Source organism: Oncorhynchus gorbuscha, linkage group LG07 (assembly GCF_021184085.1).
Source record: "Oncorhynchus gorbuscha isolate QuinsamMale2020 ecotype Even-year linkage group LG07, OgorEven_v1.0, whole genome shotgun sequence".
Classification (NCBI taxonomy): Eukaryota; Metazoa; Chordata; class Actinopteri; order Salmoniformes; family Salmonidae; genus Oncorhynchus; species Oncorhynchus gorbuscha.
The window spans coordinates 328,307-345,423 of record NC_060179.1 but is presented as its reverse complement, the minus strand read 5'-3'; the positions used below and the strand labels follow the sequence as shown (position 1 = coordinate 345,423).

Below are 17,117 nucleotides of genomic sequence, written 5' to 3'. Positions count from 1 at the left end.
TTGGAATGTAGTTTTATGAGGGGAGTAAAACATCTCTAGGACTGAATACTACGCTATTGTAAGGATGGGAGAGGGTGTGAAACTGATGACGTCATTTTATGTTCTCTTTCTTTAAAATGTAATGTTCTTTGTATTTTGGGTCAGTACTCTCTGGATTTAAACGCTCTTACCTGGCTTTTAAAACTGGTCTCGATCTACTTCATGCATAATTAATGAACGTACACATCATTAATGAATTAGAAACGAGTGCGAAATTGGTTTTGGCAATTAAAACATAAAGGAATTTAGCATTCCTCTATCACTGTATCAGCTCTGAGTCGTCTTGGGTATGTCTGTATCAGCTCTGAGTCGTCTTGGGTATGACTGTATCAGCTCTGAGTCGTCTTGGGTATGTCTGTATCAGCTCTGAGTCATCTTGGGTATGTCTGTATCAGCTCTGAGTCGTCTTGGGTATGTCTGTATCAGCTCTGAGTCGTCTTGGGTATGTCTGTATCAGCTCTGAGTCGTCTTGGGTATGACTGTATCAGCTCTGAGTCGTCTTGGGTATGTCTGTATCAGCTCTGAGTCGTCTTGGGTATGTCTGTATCAGCTCTGAGTCGTCTTGGGTATGTCTGTATCATCGCTGAGTCATCTTGGGTATGTCTGTATCAGCTCTGAGTCGTCTTGGGTATGTCTGTATCAGCTCTGAGTCGTCTTGGGTATGTCTGTATCAGCTCTGAGTCGTCTTGGGTATGTCTGTATCAGCTCTGAGTCGTCTTGGGTATGTCTGTATCAGCTCTGAGTCGTCTTGGATATATCGCTGCTGGTTAATCAAAACGGATTGCTTGCTTTTTGTTACATTTTATTACAACCAAACTCATGAGAATGATTCACCTTCCTGGTTTTACGGTGACAACGTCCGTGGAGGGCTTGCAATGCAACGTATGGAGATGTGTGAATCTGATCTGATAGATGGTTCTGATTAGGTTTATAAAACAGGCCTAATAGGGAGTAGTAAAACACTTAGTGGACATTCTTGCTCTCTCTTTATATTGTGTAAATATTGTCTTTTTATTTGTGTAAAACCCTTCATAGACTGTATTGTTTTAATATTATACAATGTGTTTAGACAGCCTGTTCAAAACAAGATGTTGATTCATGTTGTTTAGGCTTTTGATGAGAATTTTTCACTCTCTTTGTTGTGAATTTAATCTTGTTTATTGACAATATAGTGTATATATATTTCAACAATGAAGCATTAACTTAGAACAATGTGGACTGCAAAAAGGTTCAAGTTAACATATTTAGCAAAAATTGGATTTTTAACATTTTTAAATGTTTTATTTCACCTTTATTTAACCAGGTAGACTAGTTGAGAACACCTTTATTTAACCAGGTAGGCTAGTTGAGAACACCTTTATTTAACCAGGTAGGCTAGTTGAGAACACCTTTATTTAACCAGGTAGACTAGTTGAGAACACCTTTATTTAACCAGGTAGACTAGTTGAGAACACCTTTATTTAACCAGGTAGACTAGTTGAGAACACCTTTATTTAACCAGGTAGACTAGTTGAGAACACCTTTATCCTTCCAGGTAGACTAGTTGAGAACACCTTTATTTAACCAGGTAGACTAGTTGAGAACACCTTTATTTATCCAGGTAGACTAGTTGAGAACACCTTTATTTAACCAGGTAGACTAGTTGAGAACACCTTTAGTGTTCTCATTTGCAACTGCGACCTGGCCAAGATAAAGCAAAGCAGTGTGAACAGACAACAACCCAGAGTTACACATGGAGTAAACAATAAACAAGCCAATAACAAAATAAACCAGTCAATTACACAGTAGAAAAAAGAAAGTCTATATACATTGTGCAAAAGGCATGAGGAGGTAGGCAATAAATAGGCCATAGGAGCTAATAATGACAATTTAGCAGATTAACACTGGAGTGACAAATGAGCAGATGATGATGTGCAAGTAGAGATACTGTTGTGCAAAAGAGCAGAAAAGTAAATAAAATATAAACAGTATGGGGATGAGGTAGATAGATTGGGTGGGCTATTTACAGATGGACTATGTACAGCTGCAGTGATTGGTTAGCTGCTCAGATAGTTGATGTTTAAAGTTTGTGAGGGAAATAAAAGTCTCCAACTTCAGCGATTTTTGCAATTCGTTCCAATCACTGGCAGCAGAGAACTGGAAGGCGGCCAAATGAGGTGTTGGCTTTGGGGATGATCAGTGAGATATTCCTGCTCGAACGTGTGCTACGGGTGGGTGTTGTTATAGTGACCAGTGAACTGAGATAAGGAGAAGCTTTACCTAGCATGGACTTATAGATGACCTGGAGCCAGTGGATCTGGCGACAAATTTGTAGCGAGTGCCAGCCGACTAGCGCATACAGGTCGCAGTGGTGGGTGGTATAAGATGATTTGGTAACAAAACGGATGGCACTGTGATAAACTGCATCCAGTTTGCTGAGTAGAGTATTGGAAGCTATTTTGTAGATGACATCGCTGAAGTTGAGGATCGGTAGGATAGTCAGTTTTACTAGGGTAAGTTTGGCGGCGTGAGTGAAGGAGGCTTTGTGGCGAAATAGAAAGCCGATTTTTAGATTTCATTTTGGATTGGAGATGTATAATATGAGTCTGGAAGGAGAGTTTACAGTCTAGCCAGACACCTAGGTATTTATAGTTGTCCACATATTCTAGGTCAGAACCGTCCAGGGTGGTGATGCTAGTCGGGCGGGCGGGTGCTGGCAGCGAATGGTTGAAAAGCATGCAGTTGGTTTTACTAGCGTTTAAGAGCAGTTAGAGGCCACGGAAGGACTGTTGTATGGCATTGAAGCTCGTTTGGAGGTTAGTTAGCACAGTGTCCAAGGAAGGGCCAGAAGTACACAGAATGGTGTCGTCTGCGTAGAGGTGGATCAGGGAATCGCCCGCAGCAAGAGCAACATCATTGATATATACAGAGAAAAGAGTCGGCCCGAGAATTGAACCCTGTGGTACCCCATAGAGACTGCCAGAGACAACATGCCCTCCAATTTGACACACTGAACTCTGTCTGCAAAGTAGTTGGTGAACCAGGTGAGGCAGTCATGAGAAAAACCAAGGCTATTGAGTCTGCCGCTAAGAATATGGTGATTGACAGAGTCGAAAGCCTTGGCCAGGTCAATGAACACGGCTGTTGGCCCGGGTTTGGAGTAGCCAGGAGGAAGGCATGGCCAGCCGTTGAGAAATGCTTATTGAAATGTTTGATTATCATGGATTTATCAGTGGTGACCGTGTTACCTAGCCTCAGGAGGTGCTCTTGTTCTCCATGGACTTTACAGTGTCCCAAAACAGGATGCGAATTTCTGCTTGAAAATGCTAGCCTTTGCTTACCTGACTGACTGCGTGTATTGGTTCCTGACTTCCCTGAACAGTTGCATATTGTGGGGACTATTCAATGCTATTGCAGTCTGCCACAGGATGTTTTTGTGCTGGTCAAGGGCAGTCAGATCTGGAGTGAACCAAGGGCTATATCTGTTCTTAGTTCTGCATTTTTTGAACGGGGCATGCTTATCTAAGATGGTGAGGAAATGACTTTTAAAGAATGACCAGGCATCCTCGACTGACGGGATGAGGTCAATATCCTTCCAGGGTACCCGGGCCAGGTTGATTAGAAAGGCCTGCTCGCATAAGAGTTTTAGGGAGCGTTTGACAGTGATGAGGGGTGGTCGTTTGACCGCAGACCCATAGCGGATACAGGCAATGAGGTAGTGATCGCTGAGATCCTGATTGAAAACAGCGGAGGTGTATTTGGAGGGCAAGTCGGTCAGGATAATGTCTATGAGGGTGCCCATGTTTACGGATTTAGAGTTGTACCTAGTGGGTTCCTTGATGATTTGTGTGAGATTGAGGGCATCTATCTTAGATTGTAGGACTGCCGTGGTTTTAAGCATATCCCATATCCCTAACACAATGAACTCTGAAGCTAGATGGGGGGTGATCAATTCACAAATGGTGTCCAGGGCACAGCTGGGAGCGGAGGGGGGTCGATAGCAGGCGGCAACAGTGAGAGACTTATTTCTGGAGAGGTACATTTTTAAAATTAGAAGTTCAAACTGTTTGTGTATAGACCTGGAAAGTATGACAGAACTTTGCAGGCTCTCTCTGCAGTAGATTGCAACTCCTCCCCCTTTGGCAGTTCTATCTTGACGGAAAATGTTGTAGCTCGGTATGGAAATCTCAGAATTGTTGGTGGCCTACCTAAGCTAGGATTCAGACACGGCAAGGACATCAGGGTTAGCAGAGTGTGCTAAAGCAGTGAGTAAAACAAACTTAGGGAGGAGGCTTCTGATGTTGACATGCATGAAACCAATGTTTTTTCAATCACAGAGGTTAACAGGATAGGATAGGTCTGTATTTTGTTATTTGGTTTCTGTAAACTGTTTAAGAAACTGTAACAGACTAATATTGGAATTGGAGGGCAATACCAAGGCAATACATAAACATTTTTTATTTTTTTATTTTACCTTTATTTAACCAGGCAAGTCAGTTAAGAACACATTCTTATTTTCAATGATGGCCTGGGAACGGTGGGTTAACTGCCTGTTCAGGGGCAGAACGACAGATTTGTATCTTGTCAGCTCGGGGGTTTGAACTCGCAACCTTCCGGTTACTAGTCCAATGCTCTAACCACTAGGCTACCCTAATACTTTAAACATACAACTTGAAGCAACCACATACAGGCATTTGGAAAGTTTTTAGACCTTTTGACTTTTTCCACATTTTGTTACATTACATAATTATTTTACAATTGATCAAATCCAATAAATTCCTCTTCAATCTACACACAATAACCCATAATGACAAAGTGAAAAAAGGGTTTTAAAAATTCCAAATGTATTAAAAATAAAAAATAGAAAAACCTTAGTCAGTAATACTGACTTTGCTACGAGACTGTAAATTGAGCTCAGATGCATCCTGTTTCCATTGATTCTTGAGATGTTTCTACAACTTGGAGTTCACCTGTGGTAAATTCAAATGATTGGACATGATTTGGAAAGGCACACACCTGTCTATATAAGGTCCCATAGTTGACATTGCATGTCAGAGAAAAAACAAAGCCAAGACATCGAAGGAATTGTCCGTAGAGCTCCGAGACAGGATTGTGTCGAGGCACAGATCTGGGGAAGGGTACCAAAAAACGCCTGCAGCATTGACGGCCCCCAAAATCACAGTGCCGACCAAGAACCCGATGGTGACTCTGGCAGAGCTCTAGAGTTCCTCTGTGGAAATGGAGCACTCCACCAATCAGTTGGAGCATTCCACCAATCAGGCCAAATAGTTCCGTCTGGCCACTCTACCAATCAGTTGGAGCATTCCACCAATCAGGCCAAATAGTTCCGTCTGGCCACTCTACCAATCAGTTGGAGCATTCCACCAATCAGGCCAAATAGTTCCGTCTGGCCACTCTACCAATCAGTTGGAGCATTCCACCAATCAGGCCAAATAGTTCCGTCTGGCCACTCTACCAATCAGTTGGAGCATTCCACCAATCAGGCCAAATAGTTCCGTCTGGCCACTCCACCAATCAGGCCAAATAGTTCCGTCTGGCCACTCCACCAATCAGTTGGAGCATTCCACCAATCAGGCCAAATAATTCCATCTGGCCACTCTACCATAAAGGCCTGATTGGTGAAGTGCTGTAGAGACTGTTGTTCTTCTGGCAGGTTCTTCCATCTCAGCCAATAAGCTCTGGTCAGTGTGGTCATTGGGTGCTTGGTAACCTCCCTTCTTGCCTAGTTTGGTCGGACAGCCAGCTCAAGGCAGAGTCTGGGTAGTTTCCCAATGATGGAGACCTCTGTGCTCTTGGAAACTTTCAACACTCTAGGAATAGTTTTATACCCTTCCCCAAATATACGCCGCATTACCATTCAATCTCAGAGATCTACGGACAGTTCCTTGGACTTCATGGTATAGTTACTGCACTGTCAACTGTGGGACCTTATACAGACAGATGTGTTTCTTTCTAAATCATGTCCAAATAGTTGAATTGGCCACAGGTGGGCTCCAATCAAGTTGTAGTGACATCTCATGGATGGTCAAAGGAAATTGGATACCCCTGAGTTGCAGAGCAAAGGGGTCTGAATACATATGTACATTTGATATTTCTGTATTTCATTTTCAATACATTTGCTAAATTGACAAAAAAAAAAAAACTTTTTTATTATGGGGTATTTTGTTTAGATGGGTGACATATAAAAAAAATGTTAAATCCACTTTGAATCGAGGCTGTAACACAATGTGTAATAAGTCCAGGGGTGTGAATACTTCCTGAAGGCGTACATTAATATATCCTATGCTTTATATGAAATCTATTCTTCATGTCCATGTTACTTGTTGCCCATCATTGCTCCCCTGTCTCATACCCCATCTCGTTGCCAGCAACATTGCCTCAACAAATTGCCAGTGGATCATGGCCTTTAGGGTTAGTACTTTTAAGGTTCTCTATCAGGGTTAGGGGTCAGAGGTCAGTACACCTTTCGCGTACTCAAGCAAGGTTAGGGTTAGGGGAGTTTTTCAAACTCGGTCCTGGGGCCCCCCTGGATACAGGTTTTGTTTTTTGCTCTAGCGCTACACAGCTGATTCAAATAATGAAAGCTAGATGATGAGTTGATCATTTGAATCAGATGTGTAGTGCTAGGGCAAAAAAAAAAACATGCACCCCTTGGGGTCCCCAGGACCAAGTTTTGAAAACCCTGGGTTAGGGTTAAAGGTCAGAGGTCAGTGCCTTTAGCTACTCCGGCAGGGTTAGAGTTATGGTTGGAGGTCAGAGGTCAGTGCCTTTAGCTACTCCGGCAGGGTTAGAGTTATGGTTGGAGGTCAGAGGTCAGTGCCTTTAGCTACTCCGGCAGGGTTAGAGTTATGGTTGGAGGTCAGAGGTCAGTACCTTTAGCGTACTCCAGCAGGTCTCGCTGTACCGAGGTGTTCCAATAGGGGGCGCTCTCATAGACATAGAAGCCAATCACAGGAGAGTAGGAGGAGAAGTAGCGCTGCTGGGCGCGAGCATACAACAACGTCCCTGTATCCATAGCAACCAGAGAACTGGGCTCCGAGCCCTGGCTCACCTGCAACACACATGTTATTATATATTAGATATATTCTTAATAACGGTTAGGGCTTTGAGTTAGAAATATTAACGTTAGGAATTAGTATAATTAGTAGTCAGTGAGTTAGTAGAATTAGTAGTCAGTAGAGTTAGTAGAATTAGTAGTCAGTGCAGTTAGTAGTCAGTAGAGTTAGTGTTAGTAGAATTATTAACGTTAGTAGTACAATTAGTAGTCAGTGAAGTTGGTAGAATTATTAATGTTAGTAGTCAGTAGAGTTAGTAGATTATTAATGTTAGTAGTCAGTAGAGTTAGTAGATTATTAATGTTAGTAGTCAGTAGAGTCAGTAGATTATTAATGTTAGTAGTCAGTAGAGTTAGTAGATTATTAATGTTAGTAGTCAGTAGAGTCAGTAGATTATTAATGTTAGTAGTCAGTAGAGTTAGTAGATTATTAATGTTAGTAGTCAGTAGAGTTAGTAGATTATTAATGTTAGTAGTCAGTAGAGTCAGTAGAGTTATTAATGTTAGTAGTCAGTAGAGTTAGTAGATGTAATGACTGTCCTGGTCAGGTCAGGTTACAGGAGACCACAACCCTACAGATTATCTCTCAACCCCAACAGAGGAGGAGAGATCTAGAGGTCTGAAGATGTGGGGGGTTTCATGACCCCTCACGCCCCTGGTAAATCTCAGGCCACAGGCAAATTCCTTTGTCCTGATACTATGGAGAACCAGCCTCAGAACATTAAACATGAAATAAAGGGGCTTTGGAACAATGGTTTCCATCAGCCACAATGGTGGTCATGACGATAGATGGAATATGAAAATGTATGTCATTTTTGTTTTGTTATTAAAGGTTAATAGATGATGTTATTACGAAAACAATGTAACGTGAAGAGTTTTCCTAGTAGATGTTTGATGTTTATACATTGCACGTTGTATGGAAAATATCCGAATCAAAGAGAATGTATTTGGGAAGATGAAATGTTAAGTTAGTTGTCTAAAATTGGATTTGAATCAAATCTAGACCTTGCCTCATTAACTTGGTACACCCAGTGAATTGCCCTAAAGGCGGTTACACCCACTTCTGACCCAAGGGTATAAAACCTGTGAGTATAGAATTTACAAGACTACGTGGCCCCAGCAAGGTCTAAAAAGTCAACAAACCCAGAACGCAACGCAAGTTTGAGGACAAAGGAACCCTTTTCTACCCAAGCTACGGAGGAGTAGCTGTGTCTATGCGGGTGAATTCAAGTCGAACCACCTAGCCTCCATCTCCCATCGAATCGTGGTATCTAAAGGGTTTCATTCCTACGCTGTGAGCTCTGAGCTAAAGAGCTGTCTGACCTCAGAAGAGCCCTTCCAGAACAAAGGGTGAGGGAACAGACTCCTAAGTGCAAAAGGACACTGACAGCGGGAGGACGATCAGGGAGGTGCGCCGGAGTAGTGCGTCAGCTGAAGGCCTACGTAGAGAATCCTCGGAGATCATCCCCATGTAATTACATCATTATATTCGGACCCATAAGAGAGGCAGTTTGTGGCAAGGCTAGGGTTAGAATAAAATAGCTGACAAATTCACCCAAATGTATATTTCTCTTGTGTACTTTCTTTTTTCTCTCTCTTTTGAAATCCTCATTGTGGGTAACACGGGCCATAGTGTGTTGGTCCGTTATACTAAGTTCTAATCATTAAGCCTAGAATGTGTTTTGTCTATGTGTATCTTTTATCATCATTTTAGCTTTTTAGTAAATAAATATTCAACTAAGATTGGTGTGGTACGAATTCATTGGTGAGACCCGGGTCCGTGCAGATTCACGGGCTATATGACGTTCAGAACCAGATTGGTAGAGGCAACTGGTTAATTAGCGGCTGTTGTAAAATCGATATTCTGATATTCTTTGAGCTAATTTGGGAAATAGAAACTCAATAAAAACCTATGGTACCCCAGGTTAATGAGTTAATAACGGCTTGATTCAGTTAATTACACAATTAGAAACTTTAATGATTCGATGAACAACAGTCGTCACATTAACTAATACAACGTCACGACATAGAGTTAGTAGTCAGTAGAGTTAGTAGAGTTAGTAGAAAGTAGAGTTAGTAGAAATATTAACGTTAGTAGAGTTAGTAGAGTTATTAACGTTACTGGAGTTAGTAGAATTATTAACGTTAGTAGAGTTAGTAGAATTATTAATGTTAGTAGAGTTAGTAGAATTATTAACGTTAGTAGAGTTAGTAGAATTATTAATGTTAGTAGAGTTAGTAGAGTTATTAACGTTACTGGAGTTAGTAGAATTATTAACGTTAGTAGAGTCAGTAGAGTTAGTAGTCAGTAGAGTTGTAGAGTTAGTAGTCAGTGGAGTTAGTAGAATTAGTAGTCAGTAGAGTTAGTAGAATTAGTAGTCAGTGGAGTTAGTAGAATTAGTAGTCAGTAGAGTTAGTAGAATTAGTAGTCAGTGGAGTTAGTAGTCAGTAGAGTTAGTAGTCAGTAGAGTTGTAGAGTTAGTAGTCAGTGGAGTTAGTAGAGTTAGTAGTTAGTAGAGTTAATAGTCAGTAGAGGTAGTAGAGTTAGTAGTTAGTAGAGTTAGTAGTCAGTGGAGTTAGTAGAGTTATTAGTCAGTGGAGTTAGTAGTTAGTAGTTAGTAGAGTTAGTAGTCAGTAGAGGTAGTAGAGTTAGTAGTCAGTAGAATTAGCAGTCAGTAGAGGTAGTAGAGTTAGTAGTCAGTGGAGTTAGTAGAGTTAGTAGTCAGTAGAATTAGCAGTCAGTAGAGGTAGTAGAGTTAGTAGTCAGTGGAGTTAGTAGAGTTAGTAGTTAGTAGAGTTAGTAGTCAGTAGAATTAGTAGTCAGTAGAATTAGCAGTCAGTAGAATTAGCAGTCAGTAGAGGTAGTAGAGTTAGTAGTCAGTGGAGTTAGTAGTCAGTAGAGTTAGCAGTCACTCAGAGAGAGGAGAGAGAGGTGAACTCAGTGTCACGCCATTGCATTTTATGTCCAATGTTTTAATAATTCTTAGTAATCGGTAGTTAGTAGAGTTAGTCGTCAGTAGAGGTAGTAGAGTTAGTAGTTAGTAGAGTTAGTAGTCAGTAGAATTAGTAGCCAGTAGAGTTAACAGAGTTAGTAGAGTTAGCAGTCAGCAGTGTTATTAGAGTTAGTAGTCAGTAGAGTTAGTAGAGTCAGTAGAGATAGTAGTCAGCATAGTTAGTAGTTAGTAGAGTCAGTAGAGATAGGAGTTAGCATAGTTAGTTGTTAGTAGAGTCAGTAGTATGTATGTGTGTGTGTGTGTGTGTGTGTGTGTGTGTGTGTGTGTGTGTGTGTGTGTGTGTGTGTGTGTGTGTGTGTTACCTGTAGGAAGCCCATCAGGCCAAAGGAGATGTATACGAGGTAGAGCAGAACCATGAAGGGCTTCACATAGGTGTTGGTGATCCAGTCTCCATAGCAACGCTGCACGCAGCCTAGCAACAAGTGTGAGTCCTGGGGTCGCAGTTCAGAGATGGTGGTTGGGGTGTGTGTATTTGGAATGTGTGTGTGAGCATGTATGTGTGTAGTGTTGGGAGTGTGTGTGTGAGCGTGTGTAGTGTTAGGTGTATGGTCATGTGTGTGTGTGGTGTTGGGAGTGTGTGTGTGAGTGTGTGAGTGTGCAGGATTCGCTGTATGTGTGTAGGTGTGCGCAGCATTAGGTGTGTGTGTGTGTGTAGAGTTGGGTGTGTGTGAGTGAGTTTGTGAGTGTGTCTCGTCCTGGTAGCGTGTGTACATGAGACAACGGTACCAGCGTGGCTTGGTGTCCAGTGCTCCCTTCTTGGGGACGCGGCGACAGAAACACCCGTGTCTGTACCCTGTCTCCAGGTAACCTGTGGCAACCAGACAGGTGGCGTAGAAGGACAAGGTGTAAAGGTAACCAACGGTTACGCCCAATGCAGCACAGCGACAGAACAGCCGGACAGCCTCCAGGTTGGTCAGAGGAGACGCAGCCAGACCCAGAGACACCTGGGAACACACACACACGTAGAATGTATGCACACATGACTGTAAGTCGCTTTGGATAAAAGCGTCTGCTAAATGGCATATATTATTATTATTATTACATCGTTTCCATTGGCACTTTAAGTCAGGGTCAAATTCCAGCTGGGTCGGAGGAAACCCGGGCTAGCGCAGACAAGTTTCACAACTGGGGCCTGATTAGATTTGAGCTGGTGACACGGTTGATACTGTATGCAACCACCAGCTGATCACTGCTGAATGCGAACACGTCTGGGTTTATTCCTGTTAGCTTGCCTCAGTTTGTTGAGGTTAGCTAGCACATGGACAAGCAGCACTGCAGTAGCCAGGTATGACACCATAGCTGGATTCGTAATTTATTTTTGCACTACACAAACTTTCATGAGAACAGAGTCAGTCATGTTGTTTGGTTATCAGCCCTCAAATGCTAGCGAGCTAACATTAGCTAGCAGGTATTTTAGATAGGCGGGTCATTTTCATACATTATTGAAAGCTAGCTACCTAAACTAAATGACCAAAAGTATGTTTCCCTTCTCCTGAGAAAGCCTCCCCTTTTCTGTCATCGCTGTTCACTTCCTGTTGAAAGTGTGTGAGGGAAAATGTCTGTGTGTATCAGATTGTACACAGATCATATGTTTAGCATAAATGCTGCTTTTCTAACAACCAATTTGGCTGGGTTCATGCAAGTGACTGATTGATTGCTCATGGGAGGAATCCTCACAATCACTGTATAGGCAATTTGGCAGTACGCCAAGAACATTGGTCTGGGAACCAAAAGGGGTATCTCAGTTTCAAGGTCTCAGCTTGGAGAGAAGAAGCCTTGTGAGGTAGTGGTCATGCAGGAACCAATGTTAATGATGAATAATGAATAATGTATATCAAGCAAATATAGCTTGTCTGTGTAAACAGAATACAAGATAACTTAAGGGACCGCCCTGGAGGAACTTATGACCTGTACTGAATGTGCAGAGTTTGTTCTAACCTCTCCAGTTAACTGATAATAGAGAGTGATTTGCTTAATATTGACTTCAGGTTTCCCTGGTGTTGAATTTCCACCACACATCGAACAAGGGAGAGCTCGGTTTGTTGTTTTGGAAAGTTTTTAAAGTCTATTGAAAAAGATTGATTACTAGCTAGCTACCTCTTGAGTTTGGTTCCCGCGATGCGGTTGGCATCAGTTGCTGGGACCTCTACCATATATCCAGTGATCCTGCCTACCATGGCCGGGTCTGAGGAACCGTTTGGAGTAGCAGCTAGCCTAGCAGGGTTTTCTTGAGGGCTTGAACGCAGCCCGAGACACAGTTAGTCATTGTGGCTGGGACAGTGGATTGTCCCGGGCCTGTGGCTGTATAGATCCCTGCAGTTTGTTGTTGTTTTCAATCTTCCCTGCGACCTGAACTGTCTGGAACTATGAGGACTAACAGTGTAACCTACGTTGCTACAATGACAAAGACCAAATCCGGCGGGAGTACCGTTAAGGACAGTGGTGTCTATCACAGGTGAGGGATCTTTTAAACAAACAAAAATAGTTCTACAAGCAATTGTTACAACAAGAAAATAGCTTAAAGTGTTTTATCAAAATACTGGTGGAGTCAACGAAAAAAAGAATGGACGACTTGACAAGGTAGCTGTTCTGGAAAAAGCCAAGAACTTGAGAGGAACGTAGATCTTCCTCAACGAGGACTATCCTGAAGCTGTGCACCAGAAGAGGAAAGAACTCATCCCAGCTATGAAAGCTGCCGGAGCGCGTGGGGACTTTGCTTACATCTATGACAAGCTCATTGTCCCTGCTCCCTCCCAAAAGCCTGGAAGAGATGAGAGAGCCAAGACTATGGGTTCGTAGCTTCAACACCGCAGCACACACACACCAACGGATTACTAGATGGAAAAAGTATATTTTTCTCTCAGTTGAAGTCGGAAGTTTACAAACACCTTAGCCAAATACATTTACACCTTAGCCAAAGACATTTAAACTCTGTTTTTCACAATTCCTGACATTTAATCATAGTAAAGATTCCCTGTCTTAGGTCAGTTAGGATCACCACTTTATTTTAAGAATGTGAAGTGTCAGAATAAAAGTAGAGAGAATGGTTAATTTCAGCTTTTATTTATTTCATCACATTCCCATTGGGTCAGATGTTTACATACACTCAATTAGTATTTGGTAGCATTGCCTTTAAATTATTTAACTTGGGTCAAAAAAAAATTGGTAGCCTTCCACAAGCTTCCCACAATAAGTTGGGTGAATTTTGCCCATTCCACCTGACTGGTGTAACTGAGGTTTGAAGACCTCATTGATCGCACACACTTTTTCAGTTCTGCCCACAAATTTTCAATGGGATTGAGGTCAGGGCTTTGTGATGACCACTCCAATACCTTGACTTTGTTGTCCTTAAGCCATTTTGACACCACTTTGAAAGTATGCTTGGGGTCATTGTCCATACTGTGGATATAGACACTTTTGTGCCTGTTTCCTCCAGCATCACAAGGTCCTTTGCTGTTGTTCTGGGATTGATTTGCACTTTTCGCACCAAAGTACGTGCATCTGTAGGAGACAGAACGCGTCTCCTTCCTGAGCAGTATGACGGCTGCGTGGTCCCATGGTGTTTATACTTGCTTACTATTGTTTGTACATATGAATGTGGTACCAACAAGGCATTTAGAAATTACTCCCAAGGATGAACCAGATTTGTGGAGATCTAAAATTATTCTTGGCTGAATTATTTTGATTTTCCTATGATGTCAAGACAAGAGGCACTGAGTTTAAAGTTAGGCCTTGAAATATATCCACAGGTACACCTCCAATTCTAAAACCATGATAGAATTTTCTGGAATTTTCCAAGCTGTTTAAAGGCACAGTCAACTTAGTGTTTGTAAACTTCTGACCCACTGGAATATTGATACATTGAAATATAAGTGAAATAATCTGTCTGTAAACAATTGTTGGAAAAATTACTTGTGTCATGTAGATGTCGGTAACGACTTGCTAACACTATAGTTTGTTAACAAGAAATGTATGGAGTGGTTGAAAGACAAGTTTATTGACTCTAACCTAAGTCCGACTTCAACTGTATATCTCTGATAAACTACCCAGGAAAGGGCTGAAAATGTCAAGTGTTATTGAAGTGTTGTGGTTGCAGGTTCACTTGGCACATCGTAAGCATTTTCTTTAGGGGTGTTGCTATAGGCCATCAAGTGCTAACAGTCAGTATCTAAATAATGTATGTGAAATGCTTGATAGTGTATATGATGTAAACAGAGAGGTCTACATTATTGGAGACCTGAATATTGACTGGTTTTCATCAAGATGTCTGCTCACGAGGAAGCTTCTCACTGTAACTAGTGTCTGTAATCTGGTTCAGGTTATTAATCAACCTACCAGGGTGTTTTTCAAACACTACAGGATAAGATCATCCACATGTATCAATCACATGTTTACTAATACTGTAGAACTTTGTTCTGAAGCTGTATCCGTACCCATTGGATGCAGTGATCACAATATAGTGGCTATATCCACGGCTTTTGTGGAGCGATGGGTAACGATGCTTCGAGGGTGACTGTTGTTGATGTGTGCAGAGGGTCCCTGGTTCGCGCCCGGGTATGGGCGAGGGGACGGACGTAAAGTTGTACTGCCAAAGTTCCAACAGCTGGGCGAAAAAATAGTGTATAAGATTTTGCTGTGACACTTTTTGTGGATGTTAAAAATATTTGTTTGTCTGGTGTTCGTCTGGTGTCAGGACGAGCCTGCAGGAAGGATACCACATGAGGGAGGAGGATGTATTCCCTGTAGTCACAGAGTTGAGATTGCCTGCAATGACAACAAGCTCAGTTCGATAATGCTGTGACACACTGCCCCAGACCATGACGGACCCCAGCTCCAAATGGATCCCGCTCCAGAGGCCTCGGTGTAAAGCCACTCCAGACCATGACGGACCCTCCACCCTCCAAATGGATCCCGCTCCAGAGTACAGGCCTCGGTGTAAAGCTAATTCCTTCAATGATAAACGCAAATCTGACCATCACCCCTGTTGAGAAAAAAACGTGACTCGTCAGTGAAGAGCACTTTTTGCCAGTCCTGTCTGGTCCAGACAGGATAAGACGGGGGCATTGTTCCATGATCTCGCCATCACGGTTGACAACTCCATTGTGTCCTCCTCCCAGAGCGCTAAGAACCTTGGCGTGATCCTGGACAACACCCTGTCGTTCTCAACTAACATCAAGGCGGTGGCCCGTTCCTGTAGGTTCATGCTCTACAACATCCGCAGAGTACGACCCTGCCTCACACAGGAAGCGGCGCAGGTCCTAATCCAGGCACTTGTCATCTCCTGTCTGGATTACTGCAACTCGCTGTTGGCTGGGCTCCCTGCCTGTGCCATTAAACCCCTACAACTCATCCAGAACGCCGCAGCCCGTCTGGTGTTCAACCTTCCCAAGTTCTCTCACGTCACCCCGCTCCTCCGCTCTCTCCACTGGCTTCCAGTTGAAGCTCGCATCCGCTACAAGACCATGGTGCTTGCCTACGGAGCTGTGAGGGGAACGGCACCTCAGTACCTCCAGGCTCTGATCAGGCCCTACACCCAAACAAGGGCACTGCGTTCATCCACCTCTGGCCTGCTCGCCTCCCTACCACTGAGGAAGTACAGTTCCCGCTCAGCCCAGTCAAAACTGTTCGCTGCTCTGGCCCCCCAATGGTGGAACAAACTCCCTCACGACGCCAGGACAGCGGAGTCAATCACCACCTTCCGGAGACACCTGAAACCCCACCTCTTTAAGGAATACCTAGGATAGGATAAAGTAATCCTTCTCACCCCCCCCTTAAAAGATTTAGATGCACTATTGTAAAGTGGCTGCTCCACTGGATGTCATAAGGTGAACGCACCAATTTGTAAGTCGCTCTGGATAAGAGCGTCTGCTAAATGACTTAAATGTAAATGTAATGTAAATGTCCAGCGATGGTGGATTTGTGCCCATAGGCGACGTTGTTGCCGGTGATGTCTGGTGAGGACCTGCCTTACAACAGGCATACAAGCCTTCAGTCCAGCCTCTCTCAGCCAGTTGTTGTTTACATCCTGTACCTGTCCCGCCGGTGTGATGTTCGGATTCACCGATCCTGTGCAGGTTTTGTTACACGTGGTCTGGCATTGCGAGGACGATCAGCTGTCCATCCTGTCTCCCTGTAGCACTGTCTTAGGCATCTCACAGTACGGACATTGCAATTTATTGGCCTGGTCACATCTGCCCGTCCTCATGGCTCCTTGCACCGTGCCTAAGGCACATTCACACAGATGAGCAATGACACTAGGCATCTTTCTTTTTGTGTTTTTCAGAGTCAGTAGAAAGGCCTCTTTAGTGTCCTAAGTTTTCATAACTGTGACCTTAATTGCCTACCGTCTGTAAGCTGTTAATGTCTTAATAACCATTCCACAGGTGTATGTTCATTCATTGTTTATTTGCCTTTCTTCATTGAACAAGCATGGGAAACAGTGTTTAAACCCTTTACAATGAAGATCTGTGAAGTTATTTGTATGTTTAGGAATTATCTTTGAAAGACAGGGTCCTGAAAAAGGGATGTTTATTTTTTTGCTGAGTTTATAACAGACTCCACTCTTCTGGGAAAGCGTTCCACCAGAAGTTGGAACACTGCCCAGGGACTTGCTTCCATTCAGTCACAAGAGCATTGGTCAGGTTGGGTACTGATGTTGGGCGATTAGGCCTCGCTCGCAGTTGGCATTCCTATTCATACCAAAGGTATTAAATGGGATTGAGGTCAGGGCTCTGTGCAGGCCAGTGAAGTTCTTCCACACCGATCTCGACACACTGTTTCTGTATGGACCTTGCTTTGTGCACGGGGGCATTGTCATGAAACAGGAAAGGGCCTTCTCCAAACTATTGCCACTAAGTTGGAAGCACATAATCGTCTAGAATGCTGTAGCATTAAGATTTCCCTTCACTGGAACTAAGGGGCCTAGCCCGAACCATGAAAAACAGCCACAGACCAGCCACAGACCTTCTCCACAAAACTTTACAGTTGGCAATATGCATTGGGGCAGGTAC

At 43.0% G+C, this 17,117-nt stretch overlaps 1 protein-coding gene across 1 annotated transcript in view; it reads right to left on the bottom strand.

Moving 5' to 3' along the window:
• Positions 1 to 17,117, bottom strand: part of ptchd1 (patched domain containing 1) — a 90,695-nt gene that overhangs the window by 19,751 nt on the left and 53,827 nt on the right. Inside the window, exons 9-10 of the mRNA XM_046355386.1 lie at positions 10,410 to 11,051; positions 6,913 to 7,090 (exon numbers count right to left, since the gene is read on the bottom strand). Coding sequence (XP_046211342.1) covers positions 6,913 to 7,090; positions 10,410 to 11,051 — 820 coding nt within the window. The remainder of the gene's footprint in view (positions 1 to 6,912; positions 7,091 to 10,409; positions 11,052 to 17,117) is intronic.